Raw genomic sequence first — 22,947 nt, 5'->3', positions numbered from 1 at the left:
AGGAAACAAACAAAAAAAAAAATTAATAACAATAATAATAAACCACCAAATCCAGCGGAAATGGGGAACGGTGGGCTGCTCCCCGCTCTGTAAGTAAGTGCTCAGCGCTGGGATTCCTCCGAGGGGGTGAAGGTGGGGGCAACGACCCCCCCAATTGGGGGCGGGGGGCAACGGGGGGTCCAGGGGGGTGCAGGGTTGGAGTGGTGGGGTGCTGTGATGGGGTGGCGGGGGGCTGGATCACATCAAACCCCATCAGCAGGGCTCTGGGTTGAGTCGGATGGACGTTGGGACGCGTTGGATGGGTCCTCCATCACATCAGATCACGATGGAACACATGAGATCAGCACTGGGACGCGTTGGATCCCTTCAGATGACTTCAAATCACACCAGAGCTCACTTCGAACCACTGGATCACATCAAACCCCATCAGGAGGGCTCTGGGTTGCGTTGGATGGATCCTCCATCACATCAGATCACGATGGAACACATGAGATGATCACTGGGACGCATTGGATCCCATCAGAAGATCCCTGGGCTGTGTCAGATCACGTGCTGGATCCCTTCAGATGACTTCAGATCACATCAGAGCTCACGTCGGACCACTGGATCACATCAAACCCCATCAGAAGAGCTCTGGGCTGCGTTGGGTGGACGTTGGGACGCGTTGGATGGGTCCTCCATCACATCAGATCACATCAGAGCTCACGTCGGAACCCTGGACCACATCAAATCCCATTAAAAGAGCCCTGGGTTGTGTTGGATGGACGTTGGGGCGTGTTGGATGGGTCCTCCATCACATCAGATCACGTTGGACCACATGAGGTGAGCACTGGACCATGTTGGATCATGCTGGACCACATGAGATGAGTGCTGAGATGTGTTGGATCCTTTCAGATGACTTCAGATCACATCAGAGCTCACTTTGGATCATATCAAATCCCATTCAAAGAGCTCTGGGGCTCATTGGATGAACGTTGGGATGCATTGGATGAGTGCCGGAGCCCCTTGGATCACATAAGATGAGCACTGGGCCACGCTGGATCCCATCTGGAGATCCCTGGGCTGCGTCAGATCACGTTGGACCACATTGGATCAGCACTGGATCCCACCAGAATCCATCAGAAGAGCTCTGGGCTGCATTGGATGAGCGCTGGACCACGCTGGATCACAGGAGATGGGCACTGAGATGCTTTGGATCCCATCAGAACCCTGGGCTGCAACACATCACATCAGACCTCACATTGGACTGTACTGGATGAGCACTGGACACCACCAGATCCCAAGAGAACAACTCTGGGTCGCACTGGATGAACGTTGGGACACATTGGATGAGCACCAGGCAACGCTGGATCGCATAGGATGAGCTCTAGGCCACACTGAACCCCATCAGAAGAGCCCTGGACCACGTTGGAAAGAGACTCCAGCTGTGTCAGATCACATCAGAACTCACGTTGGACCACTTTGGATGAGCACTGGACCACGCTGGATCACAACAGATCACATGAGATGAGCGCTGGGATGCATTGGACCCCATCAGACGAGCCCTGGGCTGCATCAGATCACATCAGGCCTCACGTTGGACTGCACTGGGTGAGCACTGGACCACATCAGAACCCAACAGAAGATCTCTGGATTGTGCTGGATCACATTGGATCACGTTGGAGCACATTAGACCCCAATAGAAGATCTCTGGACTGTGCTGGATCACGTTGGATCACACTGAACCACATCAGAACCCAACAGAAGATCTCTGGACTGTGCTGGATCACGTTGGATCACGTTGGACCACATCAGACCCCAATAGAAGATCTCTGGACTGTGCTGGATCACGTTGGATCACGCTGGACCACATCAGAACCCAATAGAAGATCTCTGGACTGTGCTGGATCACGTTGGATCACACTGGACCACATCAGAACCCAATAGAAGATCTTTGGACTGTGCTGGATCACGTTGGATCACACTGGACCACATCAGAACCCAACAGAAGATCTCTGGACTGTGCTGGATCACGTTGGACCACATCAGATCCCAACAGAAGAGCCCTGGGCCACGGCGGACCACACTGGAAGAGCCCTGGGCTGCACCAGAACACATCAAAACTCACACTGGGTCGTACTGGGTGAGTCCTGGACTACCTCAGAGGACACTGGTTGAGTGCTGGGTCACGTTGGATCCCACTGGGAGAGCCCTGGGCTGCACCAGACTGCACACCGGATCACGCTGGATGAGTTGGACAAACACTGGACCATGTTGGACGACGTTTGACGAGCGCTGGATCACACAGGACCCCGTCGGAAGAGCCCTGGGCTGCGACAGACCACGGGCTGGATCATGCTGGATGAGCACTGGGCCACATTGGATCACGTTGGATGAGTCCTGGATCGCACCGGACAAGCTGGATGAGCACCAGACCACGTCGGATAAGTGCTGGGTCAAGTCAAAAAAGCGTTGGACCGCATCGGATCGTTGTGGAAGAGCCCCGGGCTGCCCCACACCGCAGCAGAACACAGAAAGGACCGTGCTGGATGAGTCCTGGACCCCACCGGATGAACACCGCACCACGTCGGATGACACCGCACAAATCCTGGGTCACATTCAACCCCGACAGAAGAGCCCCGGGAGGCCCCACACCACAGCAGGACACACAGCAGATCACATTGGCTGACCACCAGACTGCATGGGACTCCCCCAGCAGAGCCCTGGGCACCAAACCCCGTTGGATGCAGTGGGGCCGCGTCGCTCCGCACCTCACGGCATCGCGTGGGACATCAGGGGCTCAGCTGCCCCCCACCCCACTGGGCTCTGCTCAGCGCACCGAGTCCGAGCCCAAAGCCCAGCGCTGAGCTCCTCACCCCCCCACCCCAAAAATGGGAACCCCTCCCAGCTCCAGAAGTCCATACCGGGAAGGAGGAGGGCGAGCGACGCCCAAGCCCAAGCCGAGCTCTACATGTGTGTGGTTGTTTCTTTTTTGTTTGTTTTTCTCCTTTTTTCCTCATTTTTTTTTTTCCCCCCCTCGTTTCTCCCACCCAACGCCACCCCCTCGCCCCCCGCCCCGGCTCACAGCGAGTGCTGCTCCGCGTGGAGCGGGGCCGGGATGAGCGCTTGGACGGGCGACTGCGGCGACGGCGGAGGGGTCCTGGGGGGCGAAGGCTGCGTCGCGATGGGGGCGAAGGGGACGACGCCGGGGGGGGGAACGGCGGCCGACGGGGAGGCTGGGGCGGCGCTGGGGGGGTCGAGGATGGGGCGGTGGTAGAAAAAGAAGGGGCACTGCTGGATGAAGAGTTCGATGATTGTCTGGTAGGTGCGGGTCGCCGTCAGCGCGTCCATCGTGCTGAAATCGGGGCGCATCAGCGTCGGCCAGAAGCAGATGGAGAGGTTCTCGCTCGTCATCAGGTTCACGCGGTGGTGGTGGCTCACCCTAAAGGAGGGGAGGTGGTGGGGATGGGCCCAGTGCTGCCCCGACGGTGTAGGGATGCAAGAGCAACAACTCGCCAAGCCCCATTGGTGGGGTGACACTGAGCCGCCCCGTTGGGTCTTAGGGTAACCCTGAGTGCCACTGCTGGGTTTTGGGATGACCCTCAACCCCGTTGTTGGGTTTTAGGGTAACCCTGAGTGCCACTGCTGGGTTTTGGGATGACCCTCAACCCCGTTGTTGGGTTTTAGGGTAACCCTGAGTGCCACTGCTGGGTTTTGGGATGACCCTCAACCCCGTTTTGTTGGGTTTTAGGGTAACCCTGAGCCCCACTGCTGGGTTTTGGGATGACCCTCAACCCCATTGTTGGGTTTTAGGGTAACCCTGAGTGCCACTGCTGGGTTTTTGGATGACCCTCAACCCCGTTTTGTTGGGTTTTAGGGTAACCCTGAGCCCCACTGCTGGGTTTTGGGATGACCCTCAACCCCGTTGTTGGGTTTTAGGGTAACCCTGAGCCCCACTGCTGGGTTTTGGGATGACCCTCAACCCCGTTTTGTTGGGTTTTAGGGTAACCCTGAGCCCCACTGCTGGGTTTTGGGATGACCCTCAACCCCGTTGTTGGGTTTTAGGGTAACCCTGAGCCCCACTGCTGGGTTTTGGGATGACCCTCAACCCTGTTGTTGGGTTTTAGGGTAACCCTGAGTGCCACTGCTGGGTTTTGAGATGACCCTCAACCCCATTGTTGGGTTTTAGGGTAACCCTGAGTGCCACTGCTGGGTTTTGAGATGACCCTCAGCACCATTGTTGGGTTTTGGGATGACCCTCAGCACCATTGTTGGGTTTTGGGATGACCCTGAGCACCACTGCTGGGTTTTGGGATGACCCTGAGCCCCATTGCTGGGTTTTGGGATGACCCTGAGCCCCATTGCTGGGTTTTGGGATGACCCTGAGCCCCATTGCTGGGTTTTAGGTAACCCTGAGCCCCATTGCTGGGTTTTGGGATGACCCTCAGCCCCACTGCTGGATTTTGTGGCAACCCTGAGCCCCACTGGTGAGTACTGAGCTGACTCCAATCCCCACTGTTGGGTTTCTGTCAACCCCGAGTGCTGCTGTTGGGTTTTGGGTTAACCCCACTGTTGGACTTTGGGGGGACACTATGCCCCATTGTTGGGTTGTGGGGCAACTCCAGTCCCCACTGTTGGGTTTTGAGGCAACCTCGAGCCCCGTTGTCGGGTTTGGGGTCAAACCTGAGACCCACTGTTGGGTTCTGGGGAGAACCCAAGGGCTCTGTGATCTTTAAAGTCCGCCCCACCCACGTTAGGATTCTGTGATCTTTGTGGTCCCCTCCAACCCAACCAAATTGTAGGATTCTACTATCCTATGATCTTTTAGGACTCTTCCAACCCAACGGTTGTTGGGTTTTGGGGCAATCCCATGCCACACAGTTGGGTTTTACATCAACCTTGAGCCCCACTTTCAGGTTTTTGGGGCGACTCCAAGCCCCACGGCTGGGTTTTGGGATGACCCTGAGCCCCATTGTTGAGTTTTAGGGTAAACCTGAGCCCCACTGCTGGGTTTTGGGGAGGACACGGAGAGGGGGAAACCCAAAACCTACTTGTTCAAGTGCCCGATGACGTATTTGAAGACCTCGTAGTTCTCCTTGGGGAACTTCCGCAGCACCTCCTTCAGCGCGTGGAGCTTCTGCTCCCGGTCATTGATTTCTGTCCGGAGATGAGAGGGGAGATTTGAGGGATGTGAGGAGTCGCAGTGGGACCCTCTGCTCCCCTGTTTGTGGGGTTTGGGATGCTCAGGTCCCTCTCATCCCAACCACTGTAGGATCCCATGGTTCTATGACCTTTAAGACCCTCTCCACCTCAACTGCTGTAGGATCCCACGTTTTAAGATCTTTGAGGTCCCTTCCAACCCAACCACTGGAGGATTCCCATGGTTCCGTGATCCTAAAGGTCCCCCCAACCCAACCACTGGAGGATTCCCATGGTTCCGTGATCCTAAAGGTCCCCCCAACCCAACCACTGGAGGATTCCCATGGTTCTGTGATTCTAAAGGTCCCCCCAACCCAACCACTGGAGAATTCCCATGGTTCCGTGACCCTAAAGGTCCCTTTCAACCCAACTGCTGTAGGATTCTCATGGTTCCATGATCCTAAAGATCCCTTCCAACCCAACCACTGGAGGATTCTCATGGTTCCGTGATCCTAAAGGTCCCCCCAACCCAACCACTGGAGGATTCCCATGGTTCCATGATCCTAAAGGTGCCCCCAACCCAACCTCTGCAGGATCCCAAGGTTTTGTGACCTTCAAGGTCTCTCCCAACTCAATCACTGTAGGATCCCACCGTTCTGTGATCTTCAGTGACCCGTATCACCCAACCCCATGGTTCTATCACCTTTAAGGTCCCTCCCACCAAAACCACTGTAGGATCCCACGGTTCCATGATCCCAAAGTTCCCCCCAACCCACCCACCGCAGGATCCCATGGCCCTGTAGCCCTTGAGATCCCCTCCAAACCCAACCATTCTACAATTCTACGACAACGGAGACGCGACGCCACAACCCACCGCAATGTGGGGTGTACAGAACCCTTCCCCAGAGCAGAGATTTGGGGTCCTGCCCCCCCCTCCCCTACCACCCCTACTCACTGTGGGCTTCCACCAGCTCCACCTGCATGCTGTAGGGCACCAAGGGCTCAGGCAGCTCGGAGAAGAAGCTCTTCATGGCCCCGGCCACCGTGTTGACGGTGAAATCCTTCTCGGCCAGGTCCAGGCTGTGGTCTGTGGGGAAGAGGGGCCCACGGTTACAGCACAGCTCCCCAGGGGTGAGAAATGGGGTGGGAGGGGAGGGGGTGTCCCCGTTCTGGGGTGAGTTACCCTGGTCAAACTGCCGCTGCAGGCTCTCCATCTCAGACTTGTTGCCACTCACGCGGTAGATGCCCTCGGTGCTGAGCCCTGGAGCAGAAAGAAGGCAACATTTGGGGCAAAAAGAGCTGTATTCAGAGCAAAAAGAGGAGAACTCGGGGCAAAACGTGCTGAATTTGGGGGGAAAGGAAGAGAACTTGGGGCAAAAGATGTTGAATTTGGGGGAAGAAGAGGAGAACTCGGGGCAAAAGGTGTTGAGTTTGGGGCAAAAAGAGCCAAGAGAACGAGCGCAAAGAACGGGAAAACGGTAAATTTAGGACGGAAAAAAGGGAAATAGTGAAGGGAAGTGAAGGGGACGTGCAGGAAAAAGGTAAAAAAACAAACAAAAAGTGAGAAATGCCAGGAAACGGAACGCGGCTGTGGCATAAAAGGCGGCTGAGTTTAAAACTCCGCACGTGGAGCTGAAAACGTTGGGGGGGTCTCTGCCCCCACCCCCCCAGCATTGCTCCCTCAGCCCAAAACGCCCCATAAAAAAGGCAGAATTGGGGCTGGGGGGCCAACGCTCACCTGTGGCCTCGATGTACTCGATGCAGCGCTCGATGAAGATGGGGATGGGCTTCTCGGCGGTGACGACGCTGCTGAGGGGCACCCCGAAGTAGCTGCTCTCCCACATGGGTTTGGTGAGCGACGGCCGAGGTTTGGGCTTTGGTTTCTGGGGGGAGGAAGGGGGGAAAGGAGGGGGGAAGAGAGCGTTGGATCCCACATTCGTTGGGCGTAACGCGAGCGCCAAAGTCACCGCTTTTCGGCCCAAAATGAGCTGAAGGGAAGAGGGGGACCCTGCGCGAGATGTGGGAGCGGTGTTCCACGCGGGAGGACAAGTGTGATCACGTAAGCCATTAATTATCGTGGTGAACTGCTGTTAATTAGCCAGGCAAATAATTGGTGGCGTGACGATGAGCGGTTGTGACGCGGCGCTGGATTTATTAGGTGAGGAATTAGGATGCGACGATGGATTATGATGTGGGAAAACAAATACGATGCGAGGGATGAAGGTGAATCAACGACAGAACCACAGGAATAGTAAAACAATGAATTATCACACGATTATTAATTGTTGTGATGATGAATTACGATGCGATTGTGAATGACTGCACAGTGAACTATTATGACGTGGCGGGGAATGATGATGTTGTGATGATTAATTATGATATGAAGAGATATTAATTCAAGTATTTCACTATTCCCACCTATTTATGTGGTTATTACTCTAAATACCACATTTACTACATTTCTTCTCAGAGAATTCACCCTTTTTCCCCCCAAACCTGCAGGGATTTCTCCAGATTTTGGGGGGGAAATGGCCCAAATCCAACAGGAGACATTTGGGGGGGGTTTGGTTCCCCAAAGGAGCTCAATTTTTTGGGTGGAAATCTCACGATTTTGGAGCTACGTTTGCTCACAGCTGATGGAAAAGAAATGGTGATGTTGTGTTGTTTTTTTTATTATTATTCTAAAACCACATTTCTGGCCTCAGTTTCTGGTTGGAAAAATGATCTTTGGTGCGGAAATGAATGATCAGAAATGGGAAAAATATGGGAAATAAAGCAGAGGGGAAATTGGTGTGAGCCGTCCCAAAATGCCATCGTTGTGACCCAAAAGCAAACTCCAAAGAGAGCTGAGATGCTGATGGGATCCCAGGGGAAACCGTGATGGGATTCAAGTGGGAATGAATGTGGGATCCAATTGGGAATGGCGATGGGATCCAATTGGGAATGGCGATGGGATCCAGTTGGGAATGAATGTGGGATCCCTTTAGGAATGATGACGAAAACTGGGAATGTTGATGGGATCCCCCTTGGGAGCCACCCTTGGATCCCTCAACTCGCCCCATGACTCACCACTATAACCCCGAATCTCAGTGAATTTACACCGTTTTGGCGCATCCACCCTTCAGCTAATTGCGGCTCAGGGCTAATTAGGAAAGACTTTCCTAACTCTCCGAAACCATCGAGTCACCAGAATCGAACCCACGCGGCGGGAACGTGGGAGATGGATTTTGGAACAAAGGAGACGGAGCTGCTCGTGGCACAGCCAAAATCCCCCAGTAATCCCCATAAATCAGCAAACAGTCGGAAAACTCCCCCAAAACGACCCCAAAAAGCACCGCCTTACCTTGGTGGTCCGCCGGAGGCTGCGCAGGATGTTCCTCCTCCGTGGATCCTCCCCGTCAGCCGTCTCGTAGGGGATGACAGCGTTGTCTCCCTTGTAGCCCTGCGAGCTCTGATCCTCCTCCTTTTTCCTGATGGGCCCCAGCTCGTCGTCGCTGCCCACCCCGAAGCTGCTGCGGTAGGTGGCGAAGCGGCCGAGCCGGGCGCAGCGCGTCCGATAGAGCGCGGGTTTGGCGAGGAGCGACAGCTTGCGGCCGCTGCGCTCCAGGGAGCTGCTGTCAGCCTCGCTGTCGGAGCCGTTGTTGGCGCCGCCGTTGGGCTGACTCTTGTTGATGTTGCGGATGGTGATGATCTTCCCCTGGGTGCTGTCGTGGGGCACTGAGTAGATGTTCTCCTCTTCGCTCTTAGGCTTCAGCACGGCGTCCAGCGGCTCGGCGTAATCCGAAGGGTCGAAGGCGTCGGCGGGCGGCCAGCTGCCGCATGACACCGATTTCCTCTGGCCCTGCTCCAGGTAGGAGAGATCCCCTTTGCCCAGCTCGAAGGGCACCGGCGGCTTCGGCTTCACCGGCGGAGGCACTTTGCTGTTCAGCTTGCTCTCGAAGGCGCTGACCACCGAGATGAAGGCCAGCCCGTCGTTCCCCTCCAGTTCGACCGAGAGCTTTGAGTGCTCCTTGGGCAGCGCCGCGTCGTCCCGGCAGAAGCCGTAGGGCGACGGTTCCGCGTCCTCCTCCGAGTCGGGTGGGTGGGAGTTGCACTGCGGCGAGGCGGCACGCGGCGATCCCGCTGCCTCCTCCGCCCCACACGCCTCGGCCGCGTGGTCGTACATGTGCATGGCCTCCACCAGCGTCTTCTTCTCCAGCGCTTCCTTGAAGAAGGCGTGGAAGCTGTCCAGTTTGGGCTGCGTCTGCCCGTACGCCACGGTGGCGAACTTGCCGTCGATCTCCTGAGCGATCTCCTCGCCCTCGGCCACCTGCTCGCGGCTCACGTCGCTCTCCAGGACGTCCACGGAGCCGTCGATGAAGGCCACCAGCTGGACGGGAACGACGTCCTGCACCTCGCAGAGGAAGGCGCGCAGCATGGCCAGCGAGGCGCGCCGCTTGGCCGCGTAGAAGACGACGTAGCCGTGCACCAGGCGGCTCTTGCGCACGCCGAAGGCCGCGTGGTAGGAGAGCAGCAAGAGCTCCACGCGCCGCCGCTGCTGCCCCAGGCACAGCTCCAGCAGCACGGAGCTGCCGCACGGCGCCGGGCGGCACAGCGGGGACTGCAGGATGGGTGCCAGCAGCTCGTCGGCGCCCGCCGCGTCGCCGCACATGAAGCACATGGCCACACGCAGCTCCACGTCGGCCAGTTCCTTGAGGCCTGAGGGCGCCGAGATGAGGCTGAGGCTCCTCTTGGAGTCCAGCAGCCCCTTCAGCACCTGGCTGATCTGCTTCTCGTTGACGCTGCGCCCGTAGGCGATGCCGGCAGCGGCGGGGTCGAGGAAGACGCACTGCAGCTTGCCGGCGATCTGCTGGCCCTGCTGCACCAGGCTGTGCAGCGTCTCGCCGCCCGCGTCGCCGCGCTTGTTGACCAGCATCAGGGTGAGCGGGAGGTGGGCCGGGTGGTTCTCCCTCCGTCCCGCCGCGCTCTTCTCGATGCTTTCCACCACGTAGGAGAGCGATTCCTTGGAGTTGTAGAGGCAGAGGCAGCCGTGGGGCTGAAAGGTGGGCGTCTGGAAGGCGTTGACGGGCAGCCGCACGTTGCCCTCGATGGGCCGCAGCGACAGCTCGTACATTTTGCCCTCGATGACGTACTTGTCGTCGTTGGTGCACAGCGCCCGGATCTCGTTGGCCAGCTCGCGGGCCAGGCCGTCCTTGCCCAGGATCACCAGGTTGATGCGGTCGACATTGGGATCCGAGAGGAAGTTCTTCTGGTTGCGCTCGGCCGGGCGGGCGGTGCGGGAGCCCAGGAGCTGCTCGACGCGCGAGTCGACGCAGAGCGGGCAGCTGGGGCACGTCTCCTTGGTCGGGTGGTAGACAAAGTGGATGTGCTTCAGGATGAGCGCATCGCGCTCCGCCTGCAGCTTCTGCAGCGCCTTGAAGCGCTGCTCCTCGCCCAGCACCTCCTGGATCACCCCCATCTTCTCCTTGCTGGGTTTGGCGTCCAGCTCCAGCTCGTAGAAGAGCTCCGAGTATTCCAGGAGCAGCTCCTGGAACTCCTCCTTGGCCCTCTCGATGATGCGCTTCTGGTGCTTGCCGTAGATGTCCATGTAGACCGGCTCCTCCAGCCACATGTAGAAGTCCTCGTTCATGATGAAGCTGCGTGCCTCCTCCCAGGGCTTCCCGGGCGTCACGAAGGGCGACGCCTCCAGGTTCTCCTGGAAAGCCCTCCGCATCTCGGCGCGCTTCCGCTCGTTCCTCAGCCGCTCCAGGTGAGCCTCGTAGAGCTGCTCGGCCGCCGGCGTCTCCATCACGTCGAAGGGGATGCGCTCGGTGTCGGCGCTGTCGATGTGGCTCGTGGCATCCCACGGGGTCTCCTCCAGAACCACGAACCACTTGGAGAAGTCCCCCTTCCCCTCCAACAGCCGCTGTGCCTTGGCGCAGCTCAGGTGGTCGATCTCATCCAGGTTGGGGACGAGCGCGTCCAACGCCTGCGGGAGCAGCGCGAGGTACGCCCGCCTCCTGCGCTCGATGTGCTCCTGCTTCAGGCGCTGGACGTGCTGCAGGAAGAGCTTCTTGGCCTTAGGTGTGCCCTCCAGGTACACGTAGTCCTGGTACTCCGGCGCCGTCTGCATCTTGCGGCTGACGGCGGCCCACGTCTCGTTGTGGCTCTTGACGACGCGGCTCACCAACCACTCGTATTTATCCTTGGCGGCCGCGATCTGCTGGCTCTGCTGCTTCAGCGCCTCGAAGTAGGGGATGATTTTGGTCTTCCCGCGGCTTTTGTCCACCAGCTGCACCAGCGTGCTGAACGCCAGATCCACGTTGACGTTGGAGCGAGCCGACGTCTCCACCACCTGCAGGTTCTTCTTGCTGAGGGCGAAGGCGTGCGCGTCGCGGATGTAGCGCTCCACGCCTTCGTCGCATTTGGTCAACACCACCACGATGGGCTTCTTGGTCTTGGCCAACTGGTTGTAGAGGTTGGAGACGAATTTCAGCTGCTCGTCGAAATTGCGGTTCATCCCCCTGCTGACGTCGATGCAGAGCAGGAAGCCGTCCACCAACAGCTTCCCGTCCGGCATCTGTTTCTGCTCAAAGTCCTGCTCCAAGCCCAGCTGGTCGGTGCAGAAGTACATCAGCTTCTCAGCCGAGGCCAGCTTGGTGGCCGCGGCGCGTTTGATGTAGGGCTGCAGCGCGGTGCTGCGGTGCGGCTGGAAGGTTTGGTCGTCGATGAACTCCGTCTGCTCCACCACGTGGGCCCGGCATTCCGCGCACTCCTCCAGTGACCGCACCACCTCCCCCCAGTAGAGGAAGTGGTCGTTGTTGACCACCCGCCCCCCGAAGTCGCTGGTGCTGAGGACAGACGTGTGGTCCAGGTGGAACTCGTCGGCGCTCGGCCGCACGAAGCGGTTGCAGAGACACGACTTCCCCACGCCGCACTGCCCCTTCTCCTTCTCCGTCCCGGATAAACCCACCACGCTAATGTTGTAGGTGGGGATGCGGGCATCTTGCTTCCTCGCCATCATCATCGTCGTCCGCACATCCTGTCCCAAGCCCTGCCCAGAGGATCGGTGGCAGCGGGGATGGGCGGTTGGCAGAGGGGCTCACGACAACGGCGGCGTCCCCATGGCCGTGGGGCAGCTCAGGGCTGGAGGGGGGCTGAGGTCGGGCGGCCGAGGGGGGCCCCTGTGGGAGAGAAAGGAGAGTCAGAACTGCGGGATAGGAGGGATTATGTCACAATTCTGACACAACTGTGCTGAAAATGGGTATAATTCTGCAGTAGTACCTGAATACGGGGCTACGGGAGGGAACTGGGCTGAAAATGGGCATGATTCTGCCATAATTCTGCAGTAAATGCACTGAAAATGGGCATAATTCTGCAGTAATATCAGAATACGGGGCTGCAGGAGAGAACTGGGCTGGAAATGGGCATGATTCTGCCATAATTCTGCCATAAGTGCACTGAAAATTGGCATAATTCTGCAGTAATATTTGAGTATGGGGCTGCAAGATGGGAACTGGGCTGAAAATAGGCATAATTCCACAGTAATATCTGAATATGGGGCTGCAGGAGGGAACTGGGCTGAAAATGGGCATAATTCCGCAGTAATATCTGAATATGGGGCTGCAGGAGGGAACTGGGCTGAAAATGGGCATAATTCTGCCATAATGCTACAGTAAATGCACTGAAAATGGGCATAATTCCGCAGTAATATCTGAATATGGGGCTGCAGGATGGGAAATGGGCTGAAAATGGGCACAATTCTGCCGTAAATGCACTGAAAATGGCCATAATTCCGCAGTAATATTTCAATATGGGGCTGCAGGAGGGAACTGGGCTGAAAATGGGCATAATTCTGCCACAATTCTGCAGTACATGCACTGAAAATGGGCATAATTCTACAATGATATTTGAGTATGGGCTGCAGGATGGGAAATGGGCTGGAAATTGGCATAATTCTGCCGTAATTCTGCTGTAAATGCATTGAAAATTGGCATAATTCTGCAGTAATATCTGAATACGGGGCTACATGGTGGGAACTGGGCTGAAAACAGGCACAATTCTGCAGTAATATCTGAATATGGGACAGAAGGGTAGGAACTGGGCTGAAAATGGGCATAATCCTGCCACAATTGTGCTGAAAATTGTCATAATTCTGCAATAATATCTGAATATAGGGCTGTGGGATGCAAACTGGGCTGGAAAATGGACATCATTCCACCCCATAACTGCATATCACTCAATCTCCAGTGGTGACCCCACAACACATCAGTGCAGCAATGCAAAATGACCCATTTTCCTTTGCTTTTTACCCAAAATCAACTGTGGGAACCACTCAGACTCAATTCTGCCCCTTCAATGGCACAGAGTGCTGCAGGGTGGGAACGGTGCTGTACCAAAAAGTGAGAGATCTGCCCCAAAACACAAAGGATTTGCCCCAAAACGTGAGAGATCTGCCCCAAAACACAGCACTGCGATGCAAATTATGCCCCTTAATCAGCTTTCAGCAATTACTCGTTGTTTAATTTCCAAAGGAATGCAGCTCCTACCTCAGCACCACCGTTTTTTCCCAAATCTTCACTATTTCAGCCCAATTTGAGGACGGTCCCAGGGAGTGGAGGAGCACCAGCCCCCAAAACCTGCTTCCCCATCCCCCCCAGACAGGGGGATTTCACAGGGGAGAACCCTGATGTTGGGTTTGGAAGAAGAACCATTTCTTCACCTTTTTGGTTAAATTCACTCAAAAGCCCCCAAAGGTAAAATCTGGGAGTGAAGATGGGAGCTCTGCTCATCGTTTTCCTCCCAAATTCCATCTTTTTGGGCCACCTGGCCCTCAAACCTCACAATTCAGGGCCACTTTCCACTGAAAAATCCAACTCTTAAAACCATTTTCCTCTCAAATTCCAAATTTTTAAGGTTATTTTCCCCTGAAGCCCCACCTTTTAGGATCATTCTTCTCCCCCCAAACCCAACTTGTAGGGCCAAAATCCAACTTGTAGAACCATTTTCCTCCGAAAGGCCCCAATTTTTAGGATCACTTTCCCCCAAACCCCAATTTTTAGGGCCATTTTCCCTCCTCAAAAAACTTTTAGCCATTTTGCCCCCAAATCCCAACTTTTAGGGCCATTTCCCCCTCAAACCCCAAATTTTAGGGCAATTTTCCCCTCACACCCCAATTTCAGGGTCATTTTCCTTCCCCAAACCTCACTTTTAGGGCTATTTTCCTCCCCATACGTAACTTTTAGGACCATCTTCCTATTCCACATCTCAGCTTCTAAGGCCATTTTTCCCCTCAAACCCCAACTTGTATGGCCATTTTCCACCACCACAAAAAATAAAAATAAAAATTTAGGACATTTTACCTCCAAATACCCAAATTTTAAGGCCACTTTTCACCCCATACAAAGTTTTAGGATCATCTTCCCACCTCCATACCTCAGCTTTTAGGGCCATTTTCCCCCTCCTCAAAACCCCAATTTCTACAGCCATTTTCCACCCCTCAAAAAAAAAAAAAAAAAAAACAACTTTTAGGTCATTCTGCCCCCAAAATCACAGCTTTTAGGGCCGTTTTCCTCCTGGCCCTCAATCCTCCCCCACCTGAAGTGCAGAAAATCCCCAAAAATGGGGACTTTCCCCCCCCCAAAACGGGGTCTGCTTGCAGAGCCGCCCTCAGCTGTAAGCACGCGGGGCGCAGCAGATGCGCAGTTCCCAGGCGGACGTTTCTGTGTTTATTTTGGGGGAAAAAAATCCCTTTTTCTCAGCTGAGGAGTTGGTTGCAACACGGAATGGTGCCAGGCGCAGATTTCCCATCGTTTCCGTCCCGTTTGGGGTTTGTTTGCACAAAAACAGCAATAATCCCTAACACACCCCAAACAGGTGACCGCCCCCGAAACCTCATAAATAACTAGCAAAAAAACAAACAAATAAAATAAAATAAGTCAAATCCTATGAGTTGAAAAGCAGCCCGCCCTTCCGGACCTCCGAACTGGGGTAAAAACAACCCCAAAAAAGCAAATTTTATCAATACTGATCACCCCGAGGGGTGTTGGGATGGGGCTTTTTCCAAGCAGTCGCAGTACTGGGATTGGGGGGGGAGGAGGCAAACAACCCCCCCCCAAAATCCATCCCAACCCCAACCCTGGGTTCTGGGCACCCCAAATCCATCCCAACCCCAACCCTGGGTTCTGGGCACCCCTGGACTCACAGCTCGGCGTCCCGTCCCGGAGCAGCGCCGGCGCTTTCGCTTTCAGCCTCAAAGCCCTGAGTCAGGAGTTACTCATTGACACCGAAGGAGGAGCACAGGGCAGATCCCAGCCCTCCAGGTGCCCGACTGGGAAATACCATTTTTTATCTCAAAATAAGCTTTTTTCCCCACTCATTTCCACCCTCCAGATCCATCTGTATCCTAAAACGCGTTTTTTTTCTTGCTTTTCACCCCAAAATGGGCCCTCCTACCTGTTTCTCACCCAATAATGACGTTTCTCGCCCTATTTTAGCCCCAAACCAGCTTCTCCTGCCCCATTTCCACCCCAAAATGGGGTTTTCTGCCCTGTTTTCACCCCCCTCCGTAGCATCCCCCATCCCAGTATTGCCCTAAAATGAAGATTCCTACTCTGCGATCACCCCAAAAATAGGATTTTCCACCCCATTTTCTCCCCAAACGGCACCTCCTGCCCCCGTTCCAATAAAAAATTGGGGTTTCCACAACAAAATGGGGGCTTTCACTTCATTTTCACCCCAAACTGGAATTCTTCACATCACTTTCACTCAAAAATGGGATTTTTTGACCCATCTTCATTCCAAAACAAGAGTTCCCCACCCAATTTTCACCTCAAAATATGGGGGTTTTCTGCCTGATTTCCACCAAAAATGGGGGTTTGGGCCCATTTTCACCCCAAATCCAGATTCTTCACATAATTTTCATCCAAAATGAGATTTTCTTATCAATTTTCACTCAAAAACGGCACCTCGTGCCCCATTTCCACCACAAAAAGAGGATTTTTGGTCCTCTCGCCACCCAAAATGGGGTCTTTCACCTCATTTTCACCCCAAAATGGAATCTTCTGCCCCACTCTTATCCAAAAATGGGATTTTTTACCCCATTTTCAGCTAAAAAAAGGATTTCTGGCCCCATTTCCCCCCCCATCCACTCACATCACAACAGACCTCCAATTAACAATTAACACCGCAAGCAATTAAGCAGTGTCTCCACTCTCAACCTCACAACACAAAATCCTCCAAGGATGGGAAATTCCACCATTGTTTGTTTTTTTTTTTTTAGTTCTTCTCCCCAACTTTTTCCTAGTTTTCCTTTTCTTAACATTTTTCCTTCCCTGTTTTCCTCTTTCCTGACACCTTCCTTCCCAACTCCGAGTTTTTCCCATCGTTTCCCCAACTTTGTTTTCTGCTCTCCAACCTCTTTTGTCTCCTCCAACCTTTCCAACCTCCGATTTTCTCCTTTTCTTTCCCACCTTTTCCCTTTTTTCCCCAATTTCCCCAATAGATGAAGCCCCTCTCTGGATTTCCTTCTTTCCCATTTCTTTCCCAAACTTTTCCTTCCCATTTTTTCCATCTTCCCAACGTTTCCCCATTATTTCTCCTCACCAATTTTGCCCTTTTGTCCAACTTCTTTCCCAACTTCGTGTCCAACCTCATTGTCTTCTTCAAGGGATCATCTTTCTGATTTTCTTTCCCAATTATTCCCAATGATTTCGCACCGTTTCCCCTCTCCAACCTCCTCAGAAGATCATTTTTCCCCTTTTTCCCACCTTTTCCCAACATTTCCCTTCTCCAATTTCCCCAATGGGTGAAGCAGCTCCTAAGATTTCCTTCTTTCCCATTTCTTTCCCAACATTTTTCCCCAACATTTCCCTCTCCAATTTCATCTACTCCAACTGCACCAGCAGCTCATCCTCCCCCTCTTCCATCCCAACATTTCCCTTTTCCCAAAGATTTCCCAACATTTCCCTTTCCCAAACTCTTCTCCAATTGCCCCAGTGGATGAAACCCTTCTCAGGATTTCCCTCTTTCCCACTTCTTTCCCGACCCTTTCCTTCCCAACTTCTCCCTTTTCCCAAAGCTTCCCCACATTCCCCTCCTCCAACTTTGTCTTCCCGTCCAACTTCACGCCCAACCTCTTTTCCACCTCCTCCAAAAGATGACCTTCCCCACTTTGTTTCCAAACTTCTTCCATCTTCCCATTACTTCCCACCTCCAACTTCTCCTTATGGGGACAGAGCTGCGCGTCTCCCAAAATTAGCACAGGACTGTTTTAAGTCTAATTAAGCTGAAGATGTAATGAGAGCACAGGGAGAGAAGGCGTGATCCCATAGAAGGCAGCAGGAATTGTCTTCATGTGTCGATTCAGGCATGATCCCATAAAAGACAGAGAGAACTGGCTTCACCTGTTGGGTTCAGGGATGACCCCACAGGACAACTGTCTTCGTGTTGAGTTCAGGGATGACCCCATAGGACAACTGTCTTCGTGCTGGGTTCAGGATTGACCCCATAGGACAACTGTCTCCGTGTTGGGTTCAGGAATGACCCCATAGGACAACTGTCTTCGTGTTGGGTTCAGGAATGACCCCATAGGACAACTGTCTTCGTGTTGGGTTCAGGAATGACCCCATAGGACAACTGTCTTCGTGTTGGATTCAGGGATGACCCCATAGGGCAACTGTCTTCGTGTTGGGTTCAGGAATGACCCCATAGGACAACTGTCTTCGTGTTGGATTCAGGGATGACCCCATAGGGCAACTGTCTTCGTGTTGGGTTCAGGAATGACCCCATAGGACAACTGTCTTCGTGTTGGGTTCAGGAATGACCCCATAGGACAACTGTCTTCGTGTTGGGTTCAGGGATGACCCCATAGGACAACTGTCTTCGTGTTGGGTTCAGGAATGACCCCATAGGACAACTGTCTCCGTGTTGGGTTCAGGGATGACCCCATAGGACAACTGTCTTCGTGTTGGATTCAGGGATGACCCCATAGGACAACTGTCTTCGTGTTGAGTTCAGGGATGACCCCATAGGACAACTGTCTTCGTGTTGGATTCAGGGATGACCCCATAGGACAACTGTCTTCGTGTTGGGTTCAGGAATGACCCCATAGGACAACTGTCTTCGTGTTGGGTTCAGGGATGACCCCATAGGACAACTGTCTTCGTGTTGGGTTCAGGGATGACCCCATAGGACAACTGTCTTCGTGTTGAGTTCAGGGATGACCCCATAGGACAACTGTCTTCGTGTTGGGTTCAGGGATGACCCCATAGGACACAAAGGTAATTGTCTTCATGCGTTGGATTCAGGCAAGATCCCACAACACACAAAGGGAATTGTCTTCAGGCACGACCCCATCGAACACAAAAGGAACTGTTTTCACACAATGGGGTCAGGCACGACCCCATAGAACATGAAGGGTACTGTCTTTACCAGTTGGGTTCAAATACGATCCCATAGGACACAAAAGGAATTGGCCTCATGCGTTGGGTTCGGGTACGACCCCATGGGGCACAAAGGCAATTGGGGTCACCAGTTGGGTTCCCATCTGACCCCATAGGACATAAAGGCAATTAGGGTCACCTGTTGGGTTTGGGTACAACCCCATAGGACACAAAGGCAATTGGGGTCATCAGCTGGATTCCTGTATGACCCCATAGGACACAAAGGCAATTGGGGTCACCTGTTGGGTTCCCATATGACCCCTTAGGCAACTGGGGTCACCTGTTGGGTTCTGGTACGACCCCATAGGCAATTGGGGTCACCTGTTGGATTCCCATATGTCCCCAAAGGACACAAAGGGTCACCTGTTGGGTTCAGGTCTGACCCCATAGGACACAAAGGCAATTGGGGTCCCCAGTTGGGTTCAGATCTGACCCCACAGGACATAAACGCAATTGGGGCCACCAGTTGGGTTCCAGTACAACCCCATAGACAATTGGGGTCCCCAGTTGGGTTCTGATACAATCCCATAAGACACAAAGGCAATTGGGGTCCCGAGCTGGGTTCCCATATGACCCCATAGGACACAAAGGCAATTGGGGCTATCAGATGGGTTCCCATACGACCCCACAGGCAATTGGGGTCACCTGTTGGGTTCAAGTACGACACCATAGGCAATTGGGGTCACCTGTTGGATTCCCATCTGACCCTATAGGACGCAAAGGCAATTGGGGTCACCTGTTGGGTTCCCATACGACCCCATGGGGCACAAAGGCAATTGGGGTCACCTGTTGGGTTCAGGTACAACCCTGTATGACACAAAGGCAATTGGGATCACCAGTTGGGTTCCCATATGTCCCCAAAGGACACAAAGGGTCACCTGTTGGGTTCAAGTCTGACCCCATCGGACACAAAGGCAATTGGGGTCACCAGTTGGGTTCAGATCTGACCCCACAGGACATAAACGCAATTGGGGCCACCAGTTGGGTTCCAGTACAACCCCATAGACAATTGGGGTCCCCAGTTGGGTTCTGATACAATCCCATAAGACACAAAGGCAATTGGGGTCCCGAGCTGGGTTCCCATATGACCCCATAGGACACAAAGGCAACTGGGGCTATCAGATGGGTTCCCATACGACCCCACAGGCAATTGGGGTCACCTGTTGGGTTCAGGTACGACCCCATAGGACACAAAGGCAATTGGGGTCACCAGTTGGGTTCCCATATGACCCCTTAGGCAACTGGGGTCACCTGTTGGGTTCAGGTATGACCCCATAGACAATTGGGGTCCCCAGTTGGGTTCTGATACGACCCCATAGGACACAAAGGCAATTGGGGCCCCAGTCGGGTTCAGGTCTGACCCCGTAGGACCATTTCTCACAGCCCTTTCCGCTCTCCAGATGCCCCACGAGGCTGAACCCCAAACCCTTCACCCCTCACCCCACAATTCCCAAAACGACAGAAAGGCTGAAACGCCCCCCCCAACCCTCCCCCTCCCCCCCAAAAAAAAAATCAGGAGAAAACCCAAAAGCTGATTTCTCTGTGCAAAGATTGGGAAATGGATGGGAACGGGTCGATGTGGGGCGAAGTCCAACGCTGTGGGGCGGTGCGATGGACACGGCCCCAATCCCCTCCTTCCCCTGTCAGAGGGCAGCAGGGGCTGGGGGGGGGCACAAGGGGGGGGCTAAAAAAAAAACCCCAAAGAAGGTTTTTTTGGCACCAAAGTGCTGCGATCCCTTCAGCGGCCTCAAATTCCCCGTTGTTATGGGGGGGGGGAACCCCAAAATGAAGCTTGCTGTAGGATTTGGGGGGCCTCCACTATAGGTTTTGGGGGGGGTCCACACCATAGGGCCCCATAGGATTTAGGGGGCCCCCCACCAAAGGATTTTGGGGGGGGGAGGTCCAATCACAGGGTCCCAGAGGATTTAGGGGGACATCCACCACAGGATTTGGGGGGGGGGTCCAATCATAGATCCCCATAGGATTTAATGGGACCCCCACAAAAGGATTTGGGGAGGGGGCAATCACAGAGCCCTATAAGATTTAGAAGACCCCCACCGTAGGATTTAGGGGGGGCCCCCACCATAGGGCCCCATAGGATTGAGGGGGCCCCCCACCAAAGGATTTGGGGGGGGTCCAATCATAGAGCCCCATAGGATTTAGGGGGACCCCCATCAAAGGATTTGGGGGGGGGTCTCCACCATAGAGCCCCACAGGATTTAGGGGGACCTCCACCAAAAGATTTAGGGGGGGGGGGGGGCAATCATAGAGCCCTATAAGATTTAGAAGACCCCCACCATAGGATTTGGGGGGGGTCTCCGCCATAGGGCCCCATAGGATTGAGGGGGCCCCCCACCAAAGGATTTGGGGGGGTCCAATCATAGAGCCCCATAGGATTTAACAGGACCCCCACAAAAGGATTTGGGGGGGGGTCCAGTCATAAAGCCCTATAAAATTTAGAGAGACCCCCACCATAGGATTTGGGGGGGGTCTCCACCATAGAGCCCCACAGGATTTAGGGGGACCCCCACCAAAAGATTTAGGGGGGGGGCCAATCATAGAGCCCTATAAGATTTAGAAGACCCCCACCATAGGATTTGGGGGGGGTCTCCACCATAGAGCCCCACAGGATTTAGGGGGACCCCCACCAAAAGATTTAGGGGGGGGGTCAATCATATGGAGCCCCCTCCTCTATTTACGGTGACCCCAACCCCCCCCATCTGTGGAGCCCCTTCCTCTATTTATGGTGATCCTAAAGCCCCCCCCAGTATGTGAAGCCCCCTCCTCTATTTATGCTGATCCCAAAGCCCCCCCCTATAAGCGGAGCCCCCTCCTCTATTTATGCTGATCCCAACCCCCCCATCTGTGGAGCCCCTTCCTCTATTTATGGTGATCCTGAAGCCCCCCCCCCCCCCCAATACGTGGAGCCTCCTCCAGTACACATGGGGGTCCTGGGACCCCTCCCCATTACAAGCAATGGGATCCCTGTGCTCCCCCCCCATTACAAGCAATGGGATCCCTGCCCCCCCCCCCCATTACAAACCCTGGGATCCCTGTGCCCCCCCCATTACAAGCAATGGGATCCCTGTGCCCCCCCCCCCATTGCAAACACCGAGATCCCAGTTCTCCCCCCCATTAGCAGCACTGGGATCCCTGTGCCCCCCCCATTACAAGCAATAGGATCCCACTACCCCCCCCATTCCAAACACTGGGATCCCTGTGCCCCCCCCATTACAACCATGGGATCCCTGAGTGTGTCCCCCCATTACAACCACGGGATCCCTGTTCCCCCCCCCCATTACAACCACAGGATCCCTGTCCCCCCCCCCCCATTACAAACATGGGATCCTTGTCCCCCCCACCTCCAGTACCAGCAATGGGATCCCTGTGCCCCCCCCATTACAACCATGGGATCCCTGTTCCCCCCCCCCATTACAACCACGGGATCCCTGTCCCCCCCCCATTACAAACACCGGGATCCCTGTCCCCCCCCCCCCGCATTACAACCATGGGATCCCTGTCCCCCCCCCCCATTACAACCACGGGATCCCTGTCCCCCCCCCCCATTACAACCACGGGATCCCTGTCTCCCCCCTCCATTACAACCACGGGATCCCTGTCCCCCCCCCCCATTACAACCATGGGATCCCTGTGTCCCCCCCCCATTACAACCATAGGATCCCTGTCCCCCCCCCCCCATTACAACCACAGGATCCCTGTCCCCCCCCCCCCCATTACAACCATGGGATCCCTGTTCCCCCCCCCCCATTACCACCACCGCGATCCCGCTGCCCCCCCCGCCCCGCTGCGCTCAGGGGGTGGGGCCGCCCCATTGTTCCCCTCCCGGTGGGGGTGTGGGCCGCGCTTTGGGGTGTGGGGGGGGGATTTGAGGTGGAGGGGGGGCTGGGGGGGAAGCGGTAGAGCGGGGAGGTGGGGGGGGGGGGGTTTCCTTTCCTTACCGGAGCGGCGCGGGGGGGCCGGGCCGGGGGGGGCGGGCGGAGGCGCCATCACCGCTGTGAGGGGCGGCCCCGGGGCCGCCGGGCCGGGTTGGGCCTGGGCCTGTAATGGCGGCGGCGGCGGCGCCTTCCTCCTTCTTCTCCTCCTCCTCCTCCTCCTCCTCCTCTTCCCCCTCCTCCTCCTCCTCCTCCTCCTCCTCACGGACCCGGGAAAGGGGGGGGGGGGGGGAAATGGGGGGGGCCGAGGGGGGGCGGCAGCAGCAGCAGCGCGGGGCGGGGCCCGATGCGGCTGCGGCAGCGCGCATGCGCGGGGAGGAGGCCCGAAGCCTCGTAGGCGGCGCTTTATTCGACCTCGTTTTCGTTTCGGCCTCCGAAAAAAAAAAAAAAACACAAAACCCTCTCACCGTTTTGGTTTTTTTTTGCCCCCCCCCCTCCACCCCCCGCCGTGAGGC

The 22,947-nt window shown here is 55.2% G+C and overlaps 1 protein-coding gene across 2 annotated transcripts; it reads right to left on the bottom strand.

The window, feature by feature from the left end:
- ARHGAP35 (Rho GTPase activating protein 35) lies at positions 1–22,643 on the bottom strand. Of its 2 annotated transcripts, none has more exons than XM_090129834.1 (7): positions 22,499–22,643; positions 8,462–12,281; positions 6,857–7,001; positions 6,302–6,379; positions 6,074–6,205; positions 5,031–5,136; positions 1–3,421 (listed from the first exon to the last, which is right to left on the bottom strand). In XM_090129834.1, the coding sequence occupies exons 2-7, from the start codon at positions 12,122–12,124 to the stop codon at positions 3,061–3,063; spliced, it is 4,485 nt and encodes a 1,494-aa protein (XP_089985960.1). In that variant the 5' UTR covers positions 12,125–12,281; positions 22,499–22,643; the 3' UTR covers positions 1–3,060. The 2 variants fall into 2 exon arrangements, with proteins under 2 accessions (XP_089985960.1, XP_089985961.1); XM_090129835.1 differs by lacking the exon at positions 22,499–22,643 and adding an exon at positions 15,302–17,522.
- Between the last annotated feature and the right edge of the window lie 304 nt (positions 22,644–22,947).

Source organism: Phasianus colchicus, chromosome 38 (genome assembly GCF_987193195.1).
Source record: "Phasianus colchicus chromosome 38, bPhaCol1.hap1.1, whole genome shotgun sequence".
In the NCBI taxonomy this organism is placed as follows: domain Eukaryota; kingdom Metazoa; phylum Chordata; class Aves; order Galliformes; family Phasianidae; genus Phasianus; species Phasianus colchicus.
The sequence above is the reverse complement of the archived record's forward strand: the minus strand, read 5'-3'. Positions and strand labels throughout refer to the sequence as shown.